Raw genomic sequence first — 22663 nt, 5'->3', positions numbered from 1 at the left:
GGGGGGCTCTAATTCACCACCATCCAGAGATGGCTGGGGTACCTGTAGAATGAGTTCCCTCCCCTTTCCTTCCCCCTCCCATTCTGAAACAGGGACAGGATGGGAGAGAGGCAGGGCTGTTGCCAGAAGAAATATGTTGCTAGGTGGCTGCCACTCACCAGCTAGATTTCCTTCTCCCTGGAACCAACAGTGAACTTCTGTTTGGTCCCGGGGATCACTGTAACTGAATGATTCCTGCAAAGCACTCTCAGTTACAAATATGCAGTGCGACAAATGGCTCCGCATGCGCCATGTGGTTTTTGCAGCACTTCAAAAGATTTTGAAGCACCGCAAACTGCATACTCCTGCTCATGTGGACGTGGCCATCGACTCCAATGGGAATTTCAGACACGGCATGGTGGCAGAAACAGATGCCAAGAAAGCAACCAATGGAATCCAAAAGTGTTTTCATAGTTTCATAGATTAGATAGATTAGATTCATAGATTAAGGGTCGGAAGGGACCTAGTAGATCTCCTAGCCCGACCCCCCGCCAGGGCGGGAGAACAACAAAAACCCCAAAAACAAGAAACGGGACTCAAATGAGTCCAGCCAGGTAGGCATCCAGCTTCTTCTTAAAGACCCCCAGGGTAGGGGCCAGCACCACTTCCCTTGGAAGTTGGTTCCAGCTCCTAGCCGCCCTAACTGTGAAGTAGTTCTTGCGGATGTCCAATCTATACCTCCTCTCCATCAACTTGTGCCCATTACTCCTTGTTATGCCAGCGGGCGCCAGGGGAAACAGCGTCTCCCCCAAACCCTTCTGGTCCCCCCTAGTGAGTCTATAGACGGTCACCAGGTCCCCCCTCAGCCTTCTCTTGTGGAGGCTGAATAGGTTCAGGTCCCGCAGTCTCTCACTGTAGGGTCTGCCCTGTTGTCCCCGGATCATGCGGGTGGCCCTCCTCTGGACCCTCTCCATGTTGTCCACATCCCTCTTGAAATGGGGCGCACAGAACTGGACACAATACTCCAGCTGTGGCCTGACCAGCGTCGCGTAGAGGGGGAGGATCACCTCCTTGGCTCTACTCGAGATGCACCTGTGGATGCACGACAAGGTCCGGTTAGCCCTGCCAACCATGACCTCGCATTGTCGGCCCATGTTCATCTTGGAGTCAATAATGACTCCAAGATCTCTTTCTGCCTCCGTGCTCTCGAGTAGGGAGTTCCCCATTGTGTAAGTGTGCTGCTGGTTCCTACTGCCCAAGTGCAGCACCCTGCACTTGTCCGTATTAAAACGCATCCTGTTCCTGTTAGCCCACCCCTGTAACCTATCCAGATCCCTCTGCAATCTCTCCCTCCCTGCTAGCGTGCTCACCTCCCCCCAAATTTTGGTGTCATCAGCGAATTTAAACAGGTTACTTTCCACCCCATCATCCAGATCGCTGATGAAGAAATTGAACAGCGCAGGCCCCAGGACCGAGCCCTGGGGGACTCCACTACCCACCTCCCCCCAGGTCGAATATGACCCATCCACCACTACCCTCTGAGTGCGACCCCTCAGCCAATCTGCAATCCATCTGACTGTGTAGGCATCGATGCCACAGTCACCTAGTTTTTTAACTAGGATGGGGTGAGAGACGGTGTCAAAGGCCTTGCTGAAGTCCAGAAAGACTACATCCACCGCGACACCTGCATCCATGGCCTTTGTGACCTGATCGTAGAAGGCAATCAGGTTGGTCTGACATGACTGTTTTCAACAACAGCCTTTTAGGAAGTACTCTGAGATGCTCAATGGAGGACAAAGATTCATGGTTATTCTATGTCCTGGCTTTTGAACACCACTCCCAAGCATAAAATTGTAGTGTATTTTGTTTTGTGGTAGAAGGAGAGATACATCATGTGTTGATCTGTCAAATGGGGTCACGTTGACTACCTGTGTTCTTTGGTCTCGTTGAATTGAACTCAGTGCAAAAGCAAGACTGAGGACAGGGATGTCTTTGCTCTTTCTTTGAGACCCAAAGACCAAACTGGTCCATAGCATGGTTTGATGCAGCATCAAGGTTGCCAATGGTATTCCTGAGCTAGAGACTGCTGGTATGGAAGAACAAGAAAATGCCCCGGGGACTGTCAGAGTGTTGGATCCACCAGGTTCATGGCTACCTTGCACTTTGGGAGAGGTACAAAACTGTTGTAACAGGGCCAGGAATCTGCCCCTTCATGATATTAATCAAATGAAATACCTCCAGCTCATATTTAATGGAATCCAAACAGCCAAAAAACCCTTTCATAAATTTTATCAAGTGCTGAGTAAAAGCTAACAGTACAACATTTACACAAGTGATTTAATGAGAGCCCTTTTCCACCTTCCACTTCTAATCTGTCACCAGGTCATGCCCCTTTGTAGGCAAAGGTTTTATGAATGGCTTCAAATATCATGAAGAGTGTTTGCCTTATTTCAGAAACACCACTTTCCTGAACAACGGTCAGCATGCATAAATGCTTGAGAGGTTAAGGAACAGAGTACCAAGTTAATGATTTTTCTCACTACGTTTTGAATCAGAACAAAGTCAGCTTGATCTTTTTGGGACCTCACTTGAATTCAGTCTCTTTCATCTTTCAAATGACTGTGCTTTGCTATTCAAACACACTGATTAGAAGTGGCTAATAGAAAGTACTGATCAAACATACTGCAAGACTTCCTGGCCCTGAGTACAAAACTCTTATACCGAGTCAAAGGAAGTGATTAAGAAAAAGGAATTCAATTGTACCAACTTGGCAGCCTTCCCCTTATAAACATGAGAAGATGGTAACACTGTGCAAAAAAGTGACTTATTTCTCTAGCTCTTTATAGATGGACCATCTAAGGGTTCATAAATTCTCTGGGAAGTCTCGAGAGCTCATAAACCCTCTGGCTTGGAATAGATGAAGACAGAGTCCTGGGCTTCTGGAGTGAGACAGTGGTACATCCACACTTGTGATCCATTCTCTGGGATAGTTCACCTGTGTCTCTGGCCCTTTAAAATTATTTCTGGACAAGAGGGAGGAAGTGTTTTATTGTTACAGGAATCCAGTACTGTTCAAAAGAATTCACCCTACAGGGCAAAAAATCCCCAAGGGGCTTTAGCAGGCCAAGACTGTAGAGGAAGAACAATAGTTGGGAGCAGGGAGAAACAACAGTTGATTAAGAAAAAGAAGAGAGGTCTGTCCCTGAAGCCCTGAAATTTGATGGATCTGAACTCTATTTAATCCTAATCTGCCATTAATTTCCACCTCAGCAATATTCCCCCCTCACCTATTAGAGTAAGATGCATTTTACACACCTGCCAATAGCATTTTATATCGCCTGTGCACTCATTTTCAGTAAGGCCAACCTTAGAGGCTAAATCGTATCACATTTTACATGCCTAAATGGCAGGCACAGGCATCACCTGGACATGAGGGTGTTAGGGGTTTAGGGCATGAGCATGAGAGTCCAGACACTTGGGCAAGATGGTGGTGCAGCCAGGAGCTAGGCAAGACACAGGTTCCAGCAGGAGCTAGAGTAGGGAACAGGGACCCAAAACTCATGAACCAGACTATGACACTCAGAGCCCATGGATCAGGAACCAGGATTAGGAGCAAGGAATCAGGACCAGGAAGCAAGAGCTAGACTGGGGCTAGACAGAAGGGAAGCCCATCTTTTTGGGTACTCAGAGAGCACTGCAAGGGCTGCTGCTTAGATGTAGCAGCCACAACCAAGCACTTTAACTGGGACCCACTGGAGGCACTCAGGTGGCCAGCAGTTAGTCCCATGCAGGCAATCAGGGCCAGCTGGGGGCTTGTTTGCCTATCTGCAGCCCTGACTTCTGATATATGCAGCCACGGGGCTGTAGGTTTTGGCATTTAGACACACATCAGGATTCTATTTTGCCCCATGCCTGTACCTGCCAGAAGCAAAACAGAGGAGGGGCTGCACTCTTGTGTTTTAGCTTAATGGGACAGGGCACCTGCCCATGCAGTGGGGAACCTGGTTCTAGGCTATACTCACCCAGCTGCCTCTCTCTGACCTCCCAGCACAGTGCTCTAACAACTGACTACAAGAGAGGCATTATCTAAACCAGGGTGTCAAACTCATCAGGACTGAGATGGATGAATGGCATGGGGCCAGTTTGCAGGCCAGATGAGTGACACAGAGCTGGTCTATGGGCTACATCAGGCCCCCAGACCAGCCTTGCATGACACATGCAGTGTGCACCCCAGCATATGGCATGTGGGTCCAGTCTGAGGCCGATGAATGGCACTGTGGACCAGATGACAGGGCTCTGCAAGATGGATCTGGCCTATAGGCTGTATGTGTGACACGCCTGATCTAGATTGCTCTTCACTCCTGTGGAAGCTGAGCCACTGTTCTTTGCATTTAATATTCATATAATCATAGAAAATTAGGAGTGGAAGGGACTTCAGGAGATCATCTAGTTTGGGGGTTGTCAAAGTTTTTATGCCGTGGCCCAGCAGCTTGCGGCCCAGAAGTGGCGGCAGCCCTGCAAATTGCAGCCCAGCAGTCACAGCTGACCGCAGCCAGAATTTCCAGGCAGAAGACAGGTAAGGATAGCCCCACCCCCAGGCAGGGGTGTGGGCCAAACCCAGTGCTGCTGCAGACCCTGCAGAAGAAGCCGCGGCCTCTCTGCCTGGCTCTGGGGGGCCGCAATTTGCTGGCTTGTGGCCACTTCTGGTCTGGCAGCCGACTGTGCTGTGGACTGGCAGCTGACCTGCCGGAGCCCAGGGATTGAAAACCCCTGATCTAGTCCAACCCCTGCTCCATCCCCAACTAGATCACCCCAGCCAAGGCTTTTTGTAGTTGGGTCTTTAAAACCTCCAAGGACAGAGATTCCACAACCTCTCTAGGTAACCTATTCCAGTGCTTTAGCACCCTCCTAGTGAGAAAGTTTTTCCTATTATCTAACTAAACTTCCCTTGATGCAACTTGAGACCATTGCTCCTTGTTTTGGTACCCACCACCACTGAGAACAGCCTAGCTCCATCCTCTTTGGAGCCCCCCTTCAAGTAGTTGAAGGCTGCTATTAAATCCCCTCTCAGTCTTCTCTTCTCTAAATAAGCCCAGTTCCCTCAGCCTGTCCTCATAACCCATGTGTCCCAGGACCCCTAACCATTTCTGTTGCCCTCCACTGGACTCTCTCCAATTTGTCTACATCAGGCTTGTCCAACATAAGGCCCGCAGGCTGCCATGCAGCCCTCCAAGCTGTTTTCTGAGTCCCGAGGTGCTGCGACAGGAAATGAAAGTAAACACTGAACTTTCATTTCAGGGCGGTGATGTGATATCACTTCCTGTGAGGTCTCTGAATATGGCTCACCAGCCCATTGGGTAATAAAAAGTTCATGATCCGGCCACACATTCAAAAGGTTGGACACCTCTGGTCTACATCCTTTCTGTAACAGGGGGCCCAAAACTGGACACAGTACAGGTGATCCTCACCATTCATGGGGAATACATTCTCGTATCCCCTGCAAATGGGAAAATCCCCGAATAAGGCTGTCTGTATTCATGAACTCCGTGCCCCCGGCGGCTGGTGGGGTGGGTGGGCACAGTTGTGCTGGTGACAGTGGCAGGAGCCTGGTGGTGGGAAGTGTGGAGCTCCCAATAACTCCTTTAAGTGTATTTAAGAAGTGGGTTCAGCATTTGCAAATATTTGAAACCATGAATGCCGAACCCACGAATAGTGAGGGTTTCCTGTACTCCAGATATGGCCTTACCAGTGCCAAATCAAGGGGAATAATTACTTCCCTCAATCTGCTGGCAATGTTACAAATACAGCCCAGGATGCCATTAGCCTTCTTGCCAGCAAGGACACACTGTTGGCTCATATTTGTCTTATTGTCCACTGTAACCCCCAGGTCCTTTTCTGCAGAGCTGCTGCCCAGCCAGTCAGCCCCCAGCCTGTACCAGTGCATGGGATTCTTCCATCCCAAGTGCAGGACTTTGCACTTGTCCTTGATGAACCTCATGAGATTTCTTTTGTTCCAGGCCTCCAATTTGTTGAGGTGACTTTTATGAATTTATGATTCTCTGAGTCACAGCCCTACCCTCCAGTGTATCTACAACTTTCCCCAGCTTGATGTCATCTGCAAAGTTGCTGGGAGTGCACTCCATCTCATCTTCCAGGTCGTTGATGAACATATTAAACAAAAATGGCCCCAAGACCAACCCCTGGGACACTACACTTGATACCGGCTGCCAACTAGACATTGAGCCATTGATTACTACCCTTTGAGCCTGACAATCCAGCCAGTTTTCTATCCACCTTATAATCCATTCATCTAACCCATACGTCCTTAGCTTGCTTGTGAGAATGTTGTGCGAGACCGTAATGTTCAATGGTTAGAATCAGGGGACAGTAGTGAGGAAGTCTGTGCTGCATTGGGAGCAAGGACCCAGGCTACAACTCATCTCACTGAGCCACCTACCCTCTGCCTTGTTTTCTTCTTCCTCACCTTCTCTTGGCTGGGAAGCAGCTTCAACCCCCTTCTGCGTGAGAAAGTACCTAGAACTAGGGTTATCTACCTCATGAGCAAATGGCCTAACTGCTAGTCCAAGGGTGTCAAACTCATTCAGCCCTGTGGGCTGGCTGAGAGGCACAGGGCTGGTCTTTGGGCTGCATCAGACCCACAGACTTGCCCCATACATTAGAGCCAATATGCAGGGCTGGTCTGGCAAGAGCAGTTCATGCAGTATGTGCCCTAGGCCATCCCCCTGTGCTACATGCAGCATGTGTGCTCAGTCCTGTCCCATTCACCACATGCAGAACCTGCCAGCTACAGTCTGGGGTTTGCACTAGACATGGTGTATGGGGCCACGGGGCCTATGCTGCATGTGGTGGCCACGCTGGACCAGCCTTGCATGCTAGCTCTAGTGCATAAGGATGATTTGCGGGCTTGATACAGCCCTTGAGCCAATGCTCAGGGTTGGTCTGGCACAGGCATTGCATGCAGCCTGTGCCAGACCAGCTCCATGTGCTGAGCCAGGGCCAGAATGTGCCATGTGTGGTGTCTGGGGTGGTCCTAGACCTATAGACTGGAACCTAGGGCTCCACAGACCAAATCCTGTCTGAGGACCTTAGGTTTCACTCCCCTGCATTAGTCTACTGAGCTAAACCAGGGAAGGACCTCTTCCTCCACCATCTAATACTCATGAGTATGGGTTTTTGCCTGGCTACAATTTTGGAAATCTGACCTTATACACCTATCTGTTCAATTGTACATTGCCACATACCTGCCTCCATAGAGTACAGCTCTACTGAGCATGCTTGGTGGGCATGTGTGCACTTGCAAGCCAGAGCTGACTCCCAAGCTGTGCATGCCAAAAACTGCAGATATGCAGCTGTCGTGCTTGGGTGCATGAAGTGAAATAGGACTTAGTTCAAGTGTTTGTAAAAAACCCTTCCCTTCAATCATGAGTCAGACTCGCCCACATCTCACGTTTTTCGTAGACTGATGACCTATTACACAATTATCCATTTGGGAGGGAAGGGGGTTATTTGCTTTCTGGTTTTAAGATTTCACATTTCTAGGCTCTTTCCCACACTTAACAGGTGGGAGCTTTCTTCTAAAACATGACCAAAAGCTGCAGCTCTCATGACTCCAGGATCTAGGACTTGAGGCACAGGACCAAATGTAGCAAGATATTTGATAAGATCTCAGTGAGTAGCAACACTGCCTCTGCGTGGGCTCAAGGTGCAGAGTAGTAGGCCTGGGCACAAAACTTTTATTCTTCCTCTTTTTAGGTAGTTACTGGGTGCGTCTACATGTGCAAATGCTCCAAGATGGCCTTACTCTAGAGCAAATTACTCTAGAGTAAACCCACCCCGGGCACGCATGCAGGGAAGTGGGAGCAGATTTGCTGCTCATGGCAGCAGTCTGTTCCTGCCCCTGCCAGCCCTAGGCTCCCCCTGGATGCTTGCCCAGGGGTTGGCAGGGAGCATGGGGCCAGGAGACAGCTGTCTCCTGGAAGTGGCTGGGACATTGCTCCCTGCCCATGGGAACTGCCTGCTGCTGGGGTGGGCTCCACCACCAGAGCCCAGGCAAGAATAATGTTCTTCTGCCGGCAGCAGGGAGCATCCAGCCCCTGCTCCCCTGATAAGAACCTCTCAGCCCTGAAACTGCAGAGTGGGGCTGGGAAATAAGCATCTCCCTGATCCCAGTCACAATCATGGGGACTGGGAGCTCCCTGCTGCCAGAGCAGAGGGACATTGTCCCTGCCCAGGCTCCAGTGGTGAAGCCTGCCCTAGCAGCAGGCAGTTCCTGGGGGCAGGAAGCAATCTCTCACCCCCTACTGACCAGAAGCACATTTACACCATTGCATGCACTACTGTGCAGTAAGTAATCGGAAATAAATTTGCCACTTGTATTTACAGGTAGCAGATTTACTCATGATTAGGACAAATTACTGTGCAGTAAGCATCTGCACATATAGATAGTGATGCTTGCTGCACAGTAATTAGCTTTAATCTTGTCTCCAAGTGCCAGAGACTATAGCATCAAGGGAAACAATTCTTGACTTGCAGGCTGGTTCTTAGACCACTATAAAATATCTGTCGATAATAATAACAACAAGAAAGCGAGAAGAAAAATGGTTCGAGAACTAGGCCTAGATTTCCCCCTGATTGCACCACTTTTAGTACAGTGTAACTCCACGGATTTCCAAGGAGGCATAAAAGTGGTGTGACCTGATAGAAAACCCAAGTATCTTTGGTCCCATTCACCCTTCAGACTTGCTGCACTCACTCTGCTGGCCCGGAGAGAACAAATTAGATCAGCTTTCTCCTATGTGTTTTGAAAAGTGCAGTGCACTGTCAAAATGAAACCCCTGCATTATCATTTTTAGCCGTGATCAAGACACTTAACACCACTACTGCTAATAATGGCATTCTTAAAGTGAACCGGAGGAAAGCTCAGTTGGTTAGTCTGTGAAGGTGCATATCTACCCTGCCTTCCTCCTTAAGAGAAGTCATTCTTCACGTGCCCCATCCGAAGTTGTCCCTGATGCGCCAAGCGCTATCTCGCTCGCAGCTAGAAAGCTGCAAGCTGTGGGAATAACGATTTGCAGCAAGGGCAGGTCCTTCCCGGGCCGCGATTGGATCCGGCTGGCGGTGAGCTCACGGCGGAGGCCGGGCCCAGGGCGAGGGAGGGCTGGTTTGCGACACTGCCTGGGTGGATATTAACGGGGCGAGGGGCGGGGCCTGGGGCAGCCGGTACCTGTGCTCGCTTCCCCGGCGGCGGAGGTAAGCCCCGGCGATGGAACGTTGGCTGCGCGAGCGTTCGGCTCCTGGGCACGTGTTTCCGGGGCCGGGGGGGGGGGCCCGTTTGGGCACCGGCGAGGTCGTGCGGCGCCCGGGGCTGTTTTGCTCCGCGGTTTTTCTGCGGCTTTTCCCCTCCGCGCTACATCGAGCTGGATGGGTGGGGGAGGGCTCAGCGCCCGGCTCTTTTCCCCGGCTCGGGCCACTGCAGCTGCCGCTGCGGCGGATCTGCGGGAAGCAAGGGGTTATCCCCGGGCGGGGGCGGGGGGAGTCCGGAGGAAACAAGTGGGACCCGACCCAAAGTTTGGGAGCCGAGGGGGCGGATGGGAGCCGCGGATCCGTGCCGGAATTGCTCCTAACAGCAAGTTCTGATGCTGCTGATTATTATTATTTTTATTTATTATTTTTTTAAATCCCCCCCAAGCGAGCTGTGTGGAGCTGCAAGAAGAAAAGCGCTCGTTTGTGCTGCTGTGCTCGGCGCTTCCGCGCTGCGGGTCCTGGTGGCCGGGGCTCCTCGGAGCTCCCCGCAGGCTTGGGCTTGGGCTGGCTGCCGGAGAAAGGAGCCGGGGGGGGAGGGCTTCGCCGTGGTCCTCCGTAATTAGCAGCCCTGATTAGTTCCATTAGAAGAGCTAAAAGCAGCCTGAACGCGCCTCCCGGGCCTGGGTCTGACCGCAGCTTCTGCTTCATCTCACTCCTGTTTCTTTCTAGCAGCAGCCTCTGATCATGAAGAAGAAAGCGAAGGCTTGGAGGGGAGGCTCGGCTGCCTGGCTCTGAGCCACAAGTTGTGCGCGGCGCCCCATGCTAGGAGATGCGTTTTCCATAAATAACTGGCTCGCACATACTGTGCCATGGGCGTAAAGCCTCTTGAGACAGGGATGACTTGGTTTTGAGATAATCTCTCTCTGTGCGAGCGACAAAACTGACCTTTAGATAAAAATGGAGGACTTTACGACCAGGACCTACGGGACCAGCGGACTGGACAACAGACCTCTCTTTGGAGAAACTTCAGCAAGGGTAAGCTGGGAGTCTTGGTGCTCTCCAAAATCTCTCCATCTAGTGCTGGCTGATAAAAGGGGGGCTTTCTTACTTTGATCTAGAGTGAATCGGTGATCTGTAGAGCCTGTATGTCGGGTGTTATCAGGACTGTGAAAAACTTAGCTCATTTTTTATTTTGTGTGTGTGTGTGTGTGTGTATACACACACACACAGAGCTTTCTTTTATATAAGTTTTTTCACAGTCCCAAAGCCTAGACTTTAACACAAACACCAAAATCATGAGAATTAACAACACTGTTATTAAGTTCACTACGTACCTTCAGTCTGTGAGGAGTCACTGAAGGTAGGCTCTGTCTTGAGACATCAACCTGCTTTGACAGGGAGGAAATTACTTTTACACCCATAGCATTACCTGTACGTCTTTGGATCCGGCTGGCGGTGAGCTCACGGCGAAGGCCGGGCCCAGGGTGAGGGAGGCTGGGGGCTAAGAAGGAGACTTGTTTGAGCCAAGAGAACGGTTGTCGCTGGACTCATTCAAAGAACCTTTCTAGGGTCCCGTGCATGGGGGTGAGATGCATGGCTCTCAAAGAGTCGTCTTGCGGATCTAATGGTGTGATTTGTGTAATGTGAACTTGACTTTCTCAACTGCATATGCTTAGCACATGGTATCAGTTGCTGATGATGTTGTTGAATCTTCTAATAATGGACTCTTGTGTAGAGTGGTCATCACACACTTTCCTGAGCAAATTACTTTAGAAGCCTCTGGATTTTCGTGGGATTTTGTTCGAGTGGTAGTTCCCAAGAGACTGGGAAGGGGATGTGTAATTCTTGCTGTTAGGAGTATTTCATCCCTGAGCTAGTTGCTCTTGCTTTCTCTCTCTGCCTTGTTTCACCACCAGTAAAATAGTGATAATGTCTGTTACAGAGCAATGTTGAGAACTTAATTGAAGAATACTTATTTGTTAAGCATTTTGAACTGAGCTGCGCTATGCAAATGTTTAGATGTAATTTTAGATCTGTTCTAAGCAAATAGAGGAACTGCTTTCTGTAAGAAGAGTACTGGTACTGTTCCTAGTTAAATATGCTGTGCTCTGAAATGGTTGGGTTCCTTTTTTTGGGTTAAATGTTGTATTTCTCAAAATGCAGAATCAGGTCAACTAGACTACCTGCAAATTAGTGCAGAAGTGCTCAAAATCTCAGAAAGGCCCTGCAAAAATGAAATGCCTTTGCTTTGAAAATATCAAAATTGAAGCGTTTCTAATTGCATAATGAAATCTCTTTGAAATTTCATTTGAAGAAAGAGAGAGGAAATATGTATCTAAAGATTGCAGATCAAACTTTTTGTGTTTTTTGTTTTTCTTTTGCCATTGAACTGGAAAAGTATCTGTTGGCACAGACCTGTTCCCAGATCTAGAAGGATGTTTACACTAAAAGATGTAACAGCGTGTATAAATGTGGTGGGGTGGAGTATCTTTTTAAATATATACATAAAATAGAAGTTTCTTTCCTGTGTTCATAGAATGGATGTGTCTTGGGATAAAAGGGATCAGAGGTGTTTAGTTTGTAAAATGGAGTCTTCCTCCAATTGTATTGTCCAACAGCTTTCTCCCTCCAAGCGTTAGAGACTATTAACCTATATGGATCATGGCCTGTTAAACATCCAATTAAATGGAGTAAAGTGCATACAGTTCACCTAAAGGTAACAAAAAATAAAGTTGCATTTTAAATGTGTGAAGGATTCAGAAGGATCCGTTGCTTGTGACTCTATAGTCGCAACTAAGTAGAACACAGCCAAAGACATGGCCTGAGACAACACAGAGAGAGTAAGTGCATGTCGGCCGTTGAGCACAGGTGCTTTCTTCTGCACCTGTCAAATGGCTCTGTCACAACAGCCACCTCTAGCTAGTCCTAATCCTCTTCCCCCTGTCACCTGCAGAAGTCTCCGTGCAGAGGACAGTGCAAGTTTGGGGCCTACAACTGGCTGCAGACTGCAGGCCTGACCTTCAGGACTTCTGCACACTGAAATCGGGGCTGGCTGTGGGTATCTGCCCCTGGAAGAAGGAGTCTCCATCTCTCTTGCATCTACTGCTCTGTTGCTGAACTTGCCATCTGTTGATCTCCTTTCATCACCTTCTCCTCCTCTTTATTTGTTCTCTCTAGTGCTTGGAACAGCCCCTGTACCATACTGTAGTGTAGCTGTCTGGTGTGGATTGTAAGCTTTTGGTGGGACAGTGGCTTGTCTCTAAAGTATCTTTTGTATCCAATAGGCTGGACTGTACCATAGGCCCTACACGGCCTACTTCCCTTCTTTTTGTAGCATAAATCATATGGACTTGTGCTTCCTGGAGCAGAAGGGAAGTTCTGTTTCTGTTGGATGGCTGTGGTGTGCATACTATGACACCTGTGAGCTCTAGGATAGCTGTGGATCTGTCAAAACCAAGCCAGAGCTCTGCCTGAGCCTAATGACAGATCAGACGAGTGCCTTTAAGAGACACCAGCATGCATAGTGAACAGCACACAAGGAGCTGATGTGGCTAGGCAGGCAGGTACCCATTTACAGCTAGATCACATGGGGGAAGCCCTTTAGCATGAGTCTGGAGTAGGGTTCAAGAAGGCACCTTCACCACCATGTTTTAGTGCCCCTTCAAAATGTACCTATTGACTGACTCTCTTTTCTGAACACAACTAATGCTTTTCCTGGAGCTTTCTCTATTCTGCCATTGTTACATGGACAAATCAAGAAGGATCAGTTGAGCTGCTCAAATGGGTAGGTGGGTAGCGAATATCTGTGAAATGGAGAAGGAGAGGATTAAAGGTAAAGGTCTTTGCTTTGTTGGATGGCAAAAGCCAGCAGAAAAGATTTTGTCACAAATTGCTGTTCATAACTTTGCTCAAACTTTCAACTTCTGATACTACAAGTCAGGCCATACTGAAAACTCCCTTCCTACCAGGGGCATATCAGGGGCACCAGACTTAGCTCTCATGGAAGACCCCAACCTGCAATAAACTCCCTTGGGGGTGGTTTAAACTCTTCACACCCCATTACAGTATATGGTTTCCTGGCATTTATTTTAAGAATGCGTGGTGGGCTTGTAGACTTCAGCATCTAATGTACTTTGTACTCTTGGCTTTAAGTTGGGGGTGACATGGCTCACAAACTCCAGTGTGGCTGACATCTCATCTGATCTGGTTGAACATATTGGGGTGTTTGCCTCTTTCTTGGACTTCATGTATCAAATTTATAAAGAGAAAAATCTGAGTGGGATGCAGCTTTGAGTCCACATAACTGTCTGGTAACTACATACACACGTGCACTTGGCCTAGCAACGTTAGGATTCTGGGGGCTTTGCACTAGAAGGAAGGAGGAGCCCCTAAAGGGCTTCCACACTATTTATAGGGATAAACTTATATTCCTGTCAGAGGCATAACAAGTGGCTTTGTATCTTGTGCAGCAGCTGCCAGTCTTTACCTCCTCTCAGATGGTGCCTGGGGCTGGTGCCTGTTTGTCCACCCTACTGATTCCTGCTCATCACAACCTCCCATCTGACAGCTTGATGGTGATGGTGTCCTGTGAAACTCTTCTAGTGGGAACTGTGAAGAGGACATAAAGTAGATCTTGGACAGGACATGCATCCCCTTAGCTGCTGCTACTTTGGCCTGAAATCTGGTAATTTATCCTAAGTGAGTGGTGCTCATCCCTCCCTTAGCATGCCTTTTCTCCCAGTCTTGCCAAGGCTATATGTGCCTCATGTCTCTGGCAACATACCTGTATATTCCTTGCGTGGTGGGCACCAGAGCTTTTATTGATATGCTGTGGGCTCTTTGAAGCCTGGTAGGAGTCTCATAAAACCAAGCTCTGTTCCAGTAATGCTTACATTGGACTTGGCTGGTGTTCATGACCAAAATGACCAGGTTTAAATTATGGCATTGAACTTGTACTTTCAGCTCTTACTACTTAATTACAGGTCCATCATCTGGCACTTATAGCTGAAAAATTGTACTTGGCAGCCACATATCCAGTGGCTGGAGTTTCCAAGTCTTTGACCCCTTCTGGCACACATCCACCTTGACCTGGATTTCTGTGTGTCTAGCTCATTTTACCCCTCTCCTTTTTCCTGTTCAGTTACTTTGCAGGATTGCAGGGAAGCCTGTGTTTCTTCTTGACAATGGACACTGTACAACTGCAATGGTAACAGTATTTGGAGGGTTGCTGTAAGGGGCTGAGATGCAGCACTTGGACATTGCAGAGCAATCTACGTTTCTTATTGTCATCATGGATCTGGGCTCTGAGATGATGTAGGAATGGGGCTGAGTGAAGAGCGTGTTGCTTGACAACTATGCTGTGTAGTGCCTCACGCTGGCTCACAATTGATGAGTGTGACTGATGGGATTTTTTGGATGAACTTCTTGCAAAGGAGGAAAGATGAGGGATAGAATTGCTTCATGAAAAAATTCTCTTGCAGGTCTCTGTGGGCTAGAGATATTGGGAATAACTAGGGTTCATTATACAAAGGGCCTGTAATGAATGTTATTCAGTAACGAGCTGAAATCGGTTTACAAAAAAGAGATGGCCTGCCCTGGGTTCTGGATGAAATATTATATATTCTTCCAAGTCTTTCTTTTGGCAGGGAGAGGAGGAACCTTTAGGCCTGTCTCCTGGGTAACTCTCAATTAAGTCCACGTATTTGCCTGCATCCTTCTGCAGTTTTAGCTTTTCTTTTCTGTATGGATGTGGTGTGACCAGTCCTCTGCTTGGCTTTCGCTTCTGGAGGTGGTGCAGTTAAGTGACTTCTTGGTCCAGGGCTTTTTCTTTACAAGGGGCTCAAGCTGAAATTTGAATGGTGGGCAAGACCAGGCTCGGAGCCCACAAAGGGTGCTGGGATCACTGTGGTTGAAGGGCACCACAGATCTGACTTTCAGACATGCTGAGCAAATGTAGCTCCGTCCCAAATCAGTCGGAGCTGCTGGTATTCAGCATTTCTGAAAGTCGGCCCTTTACAGCCAATCTACTGCAGGCAACATAAGTACATCCACAGAGGGGGATGTTCTGCGGTATGGGCTCTCTGGTTCTCTGAGCTTGTGTTCACACGCTATCATCTAAGTGCTGGAGAAAACCCAAAGCTGAATGGTTTGATCAATCGCACCAATCATATTTCACATAAACACTGATGAGGAAAATTCTTTAGTGGCTCAGAGTGTGTGCAGCTTTCCCAGATCGGGAAGTGCGCTTTTGTTTGCTGTCTGAGAGCATCTGATACGTGTGGAGCCAGCATGGGGCTTTAAACAGAGGTCAGGAACACAGGGAAATCTCTGGCCCGCTGGCAGTGTGCTTCCTCGCTGGGTGGTCCGTGTGTTGAGTGACCCCAGCAGTGGAAGGTCTATCGCTATACACCCTTCCATGCCAGTCTACCGATCTGTAGTACAGGGAGTAGTACAGCTTTAACAATATTGCTGTAGTTAAATAAAACTGTCTTCTGTAGCCGAGCTGTCAGATGGCCTCAGCTGCTGCTGGGCACGTGGTGTCTGGTGACTTATCGCGACTGCCTGGAAATGAAAAGGCCTAAAGTAGGAAGCCTTCCTCTCATACAGCTTTGCCATGAAATAGAAGTGCAGATCTGAAGAGTGGCATGCGTGGCCAACCTCCTGCCTTTCTCATGGCTGTGATTCCAGCTTTCCTTGGGAGGAGAACAGTCACAACAGGGAAAGGAGCAGGCTCCTTGGGAAGCAACCTGTGTATTTGCAGGTGATGTTGGCAGGGAAGGCTGGAAGAGTTTGTGACTTCGGCAAAGTGAAAGACGAAGCTTTTTGCAGCACAAGCCTGGCTAATGGAAACAAGGCTCCACTGCCCAGCGCTATAATGTGAAGACTGAATGCCAGCACAGCACAGCACAACCCGCTGAGGCTGCTTTGTGCCTTCTCTACAGCAGAACTGCTCTGGGATGAGGGAGGCAGAGTGCAGACTTCCAGGCCAGCTTGGCAGACTCCACAGGAGGAAGGGGAAGGGAAGATATTCAAAGGGAACAGACCGGGTACGAGGTACTTCTAAAATCTTAGTAACTGGGATTGCAGCTTATGGGTAGAGGGAACAGGTAACTCCACATAGTTAAGGCTGCTTTATTTTTGCATTTACAAATCCAATTTTCATTTGCCTGGCTATCTGTATTGCTGCAGCAGCTAGGAGCCAGTGCAGAAACCCAGAAGACTGTCCTGTCTCCAAAGAGCATCTAGTCAAGGTGGGCAAGAGACGACATGCAGACAGGGTAATGTGAAGAAACAGTGGTGCAGTATTGGTTGTCAACTGCCGGGTGTATTTGCCATAACCGCTAAGCATGGTGTGTGTTGTTTGCAGGCAAAGGAGAACTGGAAGAAGATTTGAAGGTGGCTAATGAGGTATTTGCAGGGAGCTCCTCAAGCTTGTGGGACAACCTGGGAGAAAACACAAAGGGGGGGATTGTTTGGCACTAATGAGGTGTGCTGAGAATGGGGAGTTGCTAAACATGAGACAATGAATAAGGGTGGGCACAGGCTGTGAAAGGGAAGACAAGACTTTCTTGTCCATCTTGTCTTTCCTGCTTTCATTTCCTCCGTTGCATCAAACATGAGGGGATACCGTTAATATGATGGGCTCGACAGATCTTTACAGCAATATTTTGAATGAACAGTAGTGGGACAAGGTTACAGTTCTCAAGGCTGGAGAGCAGAATGGGATGATGAAAGCTTAGATGAGCCTTTTAGCTGTGTGGATGACTTGGAAAGACAATTGTCTGGGGAGAGGTGGGGAGAGAGTGCGTGAGCGCCAATGTGCAGGAAAAGGTCTAGACTTTAAATGTATCCTGCATATGGTGTCAGAGGTAAATGTTCAGACTAAAGGTGTCCGTGCTGGCACTTTGTGGGGGAGGCGTGGAATTTTAGCTTAAAGGTTTTAACTGTTTCTAAGGGGAAAATGTTTCTTTCCCCCCCTCTGTGTGTGTGTTTAAAACATTCTTAGGACTCTATAGTACTTCCAGACTTGTGAGCTAGCGGTTTGCCATGAAATTGGGGATATATTTTATTATATTATATCTAATGTTATATGAAAGCCTATGCAAACTTAGCCATGATTAGAAACCTGCGAAAGACTGCAGGGGACACAGAGTTTTGTTGGAAGTGAGTAGCTAACATCTGGACGTTATCTTTGACTTGGACTTCTTTGTGTTATCTTGGATCCCGGGTAAAATCTAAATCCTGTAGGTTCTGCATGACATCTCAGCTCTCCAGCCTTTCTTAGCCTGCTCTCATTATCTAACATCTTGATTACTGAAATGAGCTTCTTTTTCTGGACTTGAAAGATTCAATGTTGTCCCATTCGGATCTAACCAGAACACTGCTGCCTGGATCCTTTTTCTAGCCATGTTGGCCTTGCAGATATTCTCCTGCAGTTCCTTCCTTCAAGTCCCCAGAACATAATAAAGAAAGAGAAGACAATCAAGGAATTGATATTGGACTCTCAAAATGGCAGAGGTCGATACAGGACAAGAGAGGCTTGGAGCTACACATGAAGTGTTGGGACAGAAAACGGGAGGAGGCTTGAATAGTGAAGACAAAGAGTAAGTTTTTTGCTATGGGGTTAACCAACATTGAAGCTAGCTGAGCTGAGAAAGTTTGTCCTCCAAAATACAGAGGCACTCTGTTTCAGAAGGAGGATTCTGGAAATCCCAGAAACCCCTGACCAATGTGTGCTCCAAAGTGATGAGGAAATGGAGGCAGTGGAACACAGGCAGATAGACAGATATCTAATATTCTGCCTGTGTCCCCCACACAGCTAAATATATATATTCTGCCTGTGTTCCACTGCCTCCATTTCCTCATCACTTTGGAGCACACATCCTGTCCCAGAACTCCCCTCTGGATGCAGTTTCACTCAGGATGGAAAAAAAAAAATTATAAATATATATAATTTTTTTTTTTCCATCCTGAGTGAAACTGCATCCAAGAAGTCTATAGCTCTGACAGTAGTCCCAGGGGCCTGGCAAATGGACTATGGAGGTTCAGCTGTCAGAAGGGTATACTGGATAGGATCATTGTCCAGATCTGGAAGCATAAAAACATGCAGGTTCAGTGAATCAGCCTGGTATGTAAGCTCAGCTTGGGAGTTCTTCTAGGGACATGAAACTAAGCTACGTGGATGGAGCAATTTTCTGATTCTTTGCTTCTGGCTACCTCTTCTCCAAGAGTATTTTTATTTGAGTAGAAGATCACCAGGATTTAGCAACCCTGGGCTGTTAACTTGGGTTTTGGTTGGACATCATAAGGGACAGTAAAAGAGGGTAACAAGACAGAAGGCAGGCAAGCCCTACGTACAAAACGGGATTTCTCAGTATGGTCCAGGTGCATCAGTCACACATACAGGATGTTTTGGAGAACGTATCTCTTCCCCAGCTCCTTCTCCCCTACACCCCTTCCCCCCACTTTAAGAAAAAATGAACAAGAGTATTGCCCAAGTATTTGAGGGACACCCTGAGGAATGGACTTCCTGAACCCAGGTCAGTTCCTCGTTCTCACATGCAAACTTATCAAACCCCTTTCAGAAACTGGTCAAAGCTCTGGTCTCAAACTAGTGAAGTGCTCTGGTCTCGCTACTAATGAAAGGCTGGTCTAGAACCGTGCGGGCTCTGATGGTTAGAAACTATGGCCAACTTGTTCGTATGCCAGCATTGTCTGTAGCTCTGCTTCCTCCCTGCGCCTGGAGGAAGAGGGTCATTGCATCTCTTCTCAGCTTCTGTTTGGCTAGGCCAAACATGTTAAGGTGTTTTTTTTTTAGCTTTCTTTGCAAGGTGCATTTTCTACTCTGCTGATCATTTTAGTAACCCTTCTCTGCATCTTTCTTGAATGTGGGTGACCAGAGTTGCCAGTGATGTATCCTTTCTCCACTAGAAATAAATCCCTTCAAATGCTTCAGGATCATTTTTTTTTTTTTCCTTCCTTTTTTAATTTTATTTTACAGTTGGATAACATTTATTATCTCTCAATCATCTTCTGAACTTGTATACCCAGGTCTTCATCACAGATTTCCAGCTGATGATCTCTCGCCCTACAGCAGAGTTTCTTGATATTAGTCCCTACATAGATGACTCTCTACTCTTCAGTCTTCAAAGGCATTTGGTCCTCTCTGACATTCCAGTCCCATCTATTGACAGTGGCAACATGTCATACTTGTGTTAAGGTTATTCGGGGAAAATATTTAAATTGTATTAGCCTGAGGACTGCTCCTTGAGGAATTCTTCATGTAATTCATCCTTGGAATTCTTCAAGAGCTGGTTAGACAGATGCTTGGCTGGGATGGTTTAGTGGGAGGTGATCCTACCTCTATCAGGGGATGCATTAGATAACCTCACGAGGTCCCTTCCAGCCCTACCTTCCTATGATCCTATAAATTCTTCAGCCTGATGATAATTCTGCTTTTCAGTCCAACCTGTTGTTTCCTCTTTAGCTAATTTTCTTGCCATGCTCCACTTTCCTATCTCTAATTGAGTCCAAGTATCATATGTTCATGCCTGTCATTCATATCTCCTCCAGATGTTATGGTACTGGACAGGTTCCTAGGGACATCTTATGCTTTGGTTCAATTGCGGTGGTCTGTGGCTCCTTGTTTCATGAAGAGCTGGACTTGGCACTGCACTCTCTCTGAGGGAGCTCCAAGGCTCCTGTCTTTGGGAAAAGCAGAATCTCGCCAGGAACTGTTTCCACGCCAAGTCCCTTCCTGCATTTTGCTTCCACCTTCATCATTTCTGAGTTTCAGCTAACCACCTTGAAGCTATAGACTGACTTCACACTGACTTTTGGCATGGGTTTTTGGTTGCCTGCATTTTCCAAATGTAGACCCTCCTTCCTCCTTTCCCGTTTCCTGTATTTCCACAAGCGGAGTTGTCATAGATTCACAGAAAAATAGGGCTGGACGGGACCTCTGAAGTTCATGTAGTCCAGCCCTCTGCCAGGTCAGGATCATCCCTTTCTAAACAATCCCCAAGCAAATCTTTGTCTAACTGGGGTGGGCAAAATGGTGGATCCAGCCAGCAGCCAGACTCCATTTCCCAGCAGCCCCTGCCTATGTTGCTGCAGCTGGTTTCCATGGAGACCCCAGGAGCCCTGGTGCCAGGGTTTCGGTAGAGACCTGCGGTAGCAGTGCTGGCAGGGCAGGGAGCTGCTCCAGAGCCGGGGCTGGGGTCTTGCAGCAGTGACAGCATGGTCTGGAGCCGGGGTAGAGCCGTGATTTTGCTGCCTGCACGCTCTTGCCTGAGGTGTGCGGGCAGCGGGTCGCAACTCTGCTTTGGCTCTGGACCACGCTGTCGCTGCTGCAAGATCCCAGCCCTAGCTCTGGAGCAGCTCCCTGCCCTGCCGCACGCCCTGCCAGCACTGCTGGGGCAGGTCTCTATGGAAACCCTGGCACCACTGCTCCTGGGGTCTCCATGGAAACCAGCTGCAGCAACACAGGCAGGGGCTGCTGGGAAATGGAGTCCGTCATGGGCCAGACTCTGCCCACCCCAGTCTAATCTAAAACTACAGAGTTGCACCCGTCACACAACCACAAGGTGTAGCACCCTCACCAGCCATGCACACAGCAGGTGGCCAACGTCCTGCTGCTGCAAGGGTTGTTGGAGTGCACTTGAGAGGAGAGGTTCAAAGAAGAGGATGTACTTCATACCTGCCCCCCGCCCTTCCCCATCTCCTGGCAGGGGGAACATCTCTTCCTTGAAATACTTTCTTAGGAGCCAGCTTGGGGCAGCTGCTCCTTCTAGCATGGGTCTGCCTAGCTATTCTTTGAGGAGATGGGTCTTGGCCACAAGCCAACTCCTCTGGGGCTTTTTCAGCTCATCCTGGTTCTCTGCAAAAATATCGGCCCATTTCTCTGATGCATCTTTGTGCCTCCACCTCTTGGCCAAAATGTTTGGCCATCAGAGCACTGATAGAAGTGCTCCGAACATGTTCACCCTTAGCCTCTAACACCACTAGTTCCCCAGTTTTGCAAAGAAATTAAACAGCAGCACGCAGTCTCAAAGTAACTCCTCTTGCTTTCTGTTCCTGTTTGTCAGCTCAGACTCTTGCAGTTGAGTGTTTTTTGTCACTGCCAGAGTCCTTCTGGGCATCTGAATGAATCCTTCCCATCAGCCAGGGGGACAAAGGCCATATGTAGTTTAGATTGGCTGCTTGGCTTTCTTTTTAAGTCACAGCTTGTCTCCAAAGCATTTAATGCCACTGCCAGGTTATCCCTGTCTCCAAAGTGAGGTTGCTCAGAATTCACATCTCCGAGGAATTGGGATGTTGAGTCTGGCAGAGTTTTTTCCTCTAACTTCAAATTCTTGTTGTAGTCTCTGTCTCTGAGAGTAATGTGGCTTTCAGCTGCAGCTGGCAACTTGTACATGTCTTCTTCCTTTACCCCCTTCCTTTTTAAGTTTCCAGCGTGGGCTGGAGAGAGAGGCTGCAGTTTTATGTAGCATCAGCAGCCCAGGTGGACAGAGGCACTGCAGATCCATCTTCTGCATTGCCCGCCACAGAGGGAGGCCTTTTCAGACTCCCCTTACAGCAGCTTTCAGTCACTTGGGCGTAGCTGGGCCACTAGCGCAATCTTGTTCTATTTTCTTTCCTCCTTGATGGACAGTTGGCAGACTTCCCTCTAGCCACGAGCTCAAAAGTTGATTTTGGTTTTTTTTTTTGGTTTTTCCTCCCCTGCCCCGAGCTGTTCATAATTCATACTAGCTGCCTGGCTTTGCTGACTGACAGCCCTGCTCTGGGCATTCAAGTTAAGAGTAGAAAGTCTTACAGCTTTACAAAAATGCTTACTCATGATCACACTGATCCCACAGCTAACCACGTGTAATCGCCCCGGTCGAACTCCCCCAGCTGGATGCAGGCCAGGTCCCTGTGTCTGAGCCATGTGCTTCTAAGCTGCCTGAGACTGAGCAAAGTCCAGGCCCCTCCTCTGGGCCTGAGTCCCCAAGCTCGGGCTTGAGTGGACATCTCTATGTAGCCCGCCATACACACACTTCTTCAGAGCCAAGACTGTGATGTAGCTTCCCCAAAACTAGTGCTGGCTTCTGAATAAATTAAGTAAACCTGATCCCAGCCGGCACTTGGGTTTACAGCTGACTGCCACAGGGACACACAGTGCTGAAGCACATACCCGTTGTGTGCAGTGATTGTAAAAAGGATTCGGAAAGAGCTACTCTAAATGACGGACACTGAGGGTCAAATAACACACCTGCACAGCCTCCCTGACTCCGTTTCTTCATCTGGAATGACCCAAGTCCCAAGGGATTTGGACTTGGTGCCGGCACGTAACTCTTCCTCTGAACTGTATGGAGCACTTCTGGCTGCCTCTCTCGGGAAGAGTCAGTGTGACCTTCCCGCCCCCCCTCCGTCGCCCACC

General features: G+C 48.4%; 1 protein-coding gene across 2 annotated transcripts in view; it reads left to right on the top strand.

Moving 5' to 3' along the window:
- Positions 1-22663, top strand: part of TMEM243 (transmembrane protein 243) — a 65326-nt gene that overhangs the window by 26708 nt on the left and 15955 nt on the right. The window contains exons 1-2 of one of the 2 annotated variants that reach the window (XM_019509516.1): positions 9148-9249; positions 9973-10278. In XM_019509516.1, coding sequence (XP_019365061.1) covers positions 10201-10278 — 78 coding nt within the window. In that variant the 5' untranslated portion in view covers positions 9148-9249; positions 9973-10200. Of the gene's footprint in view, positions 1-9147; positions 9250-9972; positions 10279-22663 lie in introns of those variants that run through there. The other variant, XM_019509515.1, reaches the window with a different exon arrangement.

This window comes from Gavialis gangeticus, unplaced genomic scaffold, assembly GCF_001723915.1.
Source record: "Gavialis gangeticus isolate Ggan-Ray unplaced genomic scaffold, GavGan_comp1, whole genome shotgun sequence".
NCBI classification, from domain to species: domain Eukaryota; kingdom Metazoa; phylum Chordata; order Crocodylia; family Gavialidae; genus Gavialis; species Gavialis gangeticus.
This window is presented reverse-complemented; position numbering and strand designations above follow the sequence as displayed.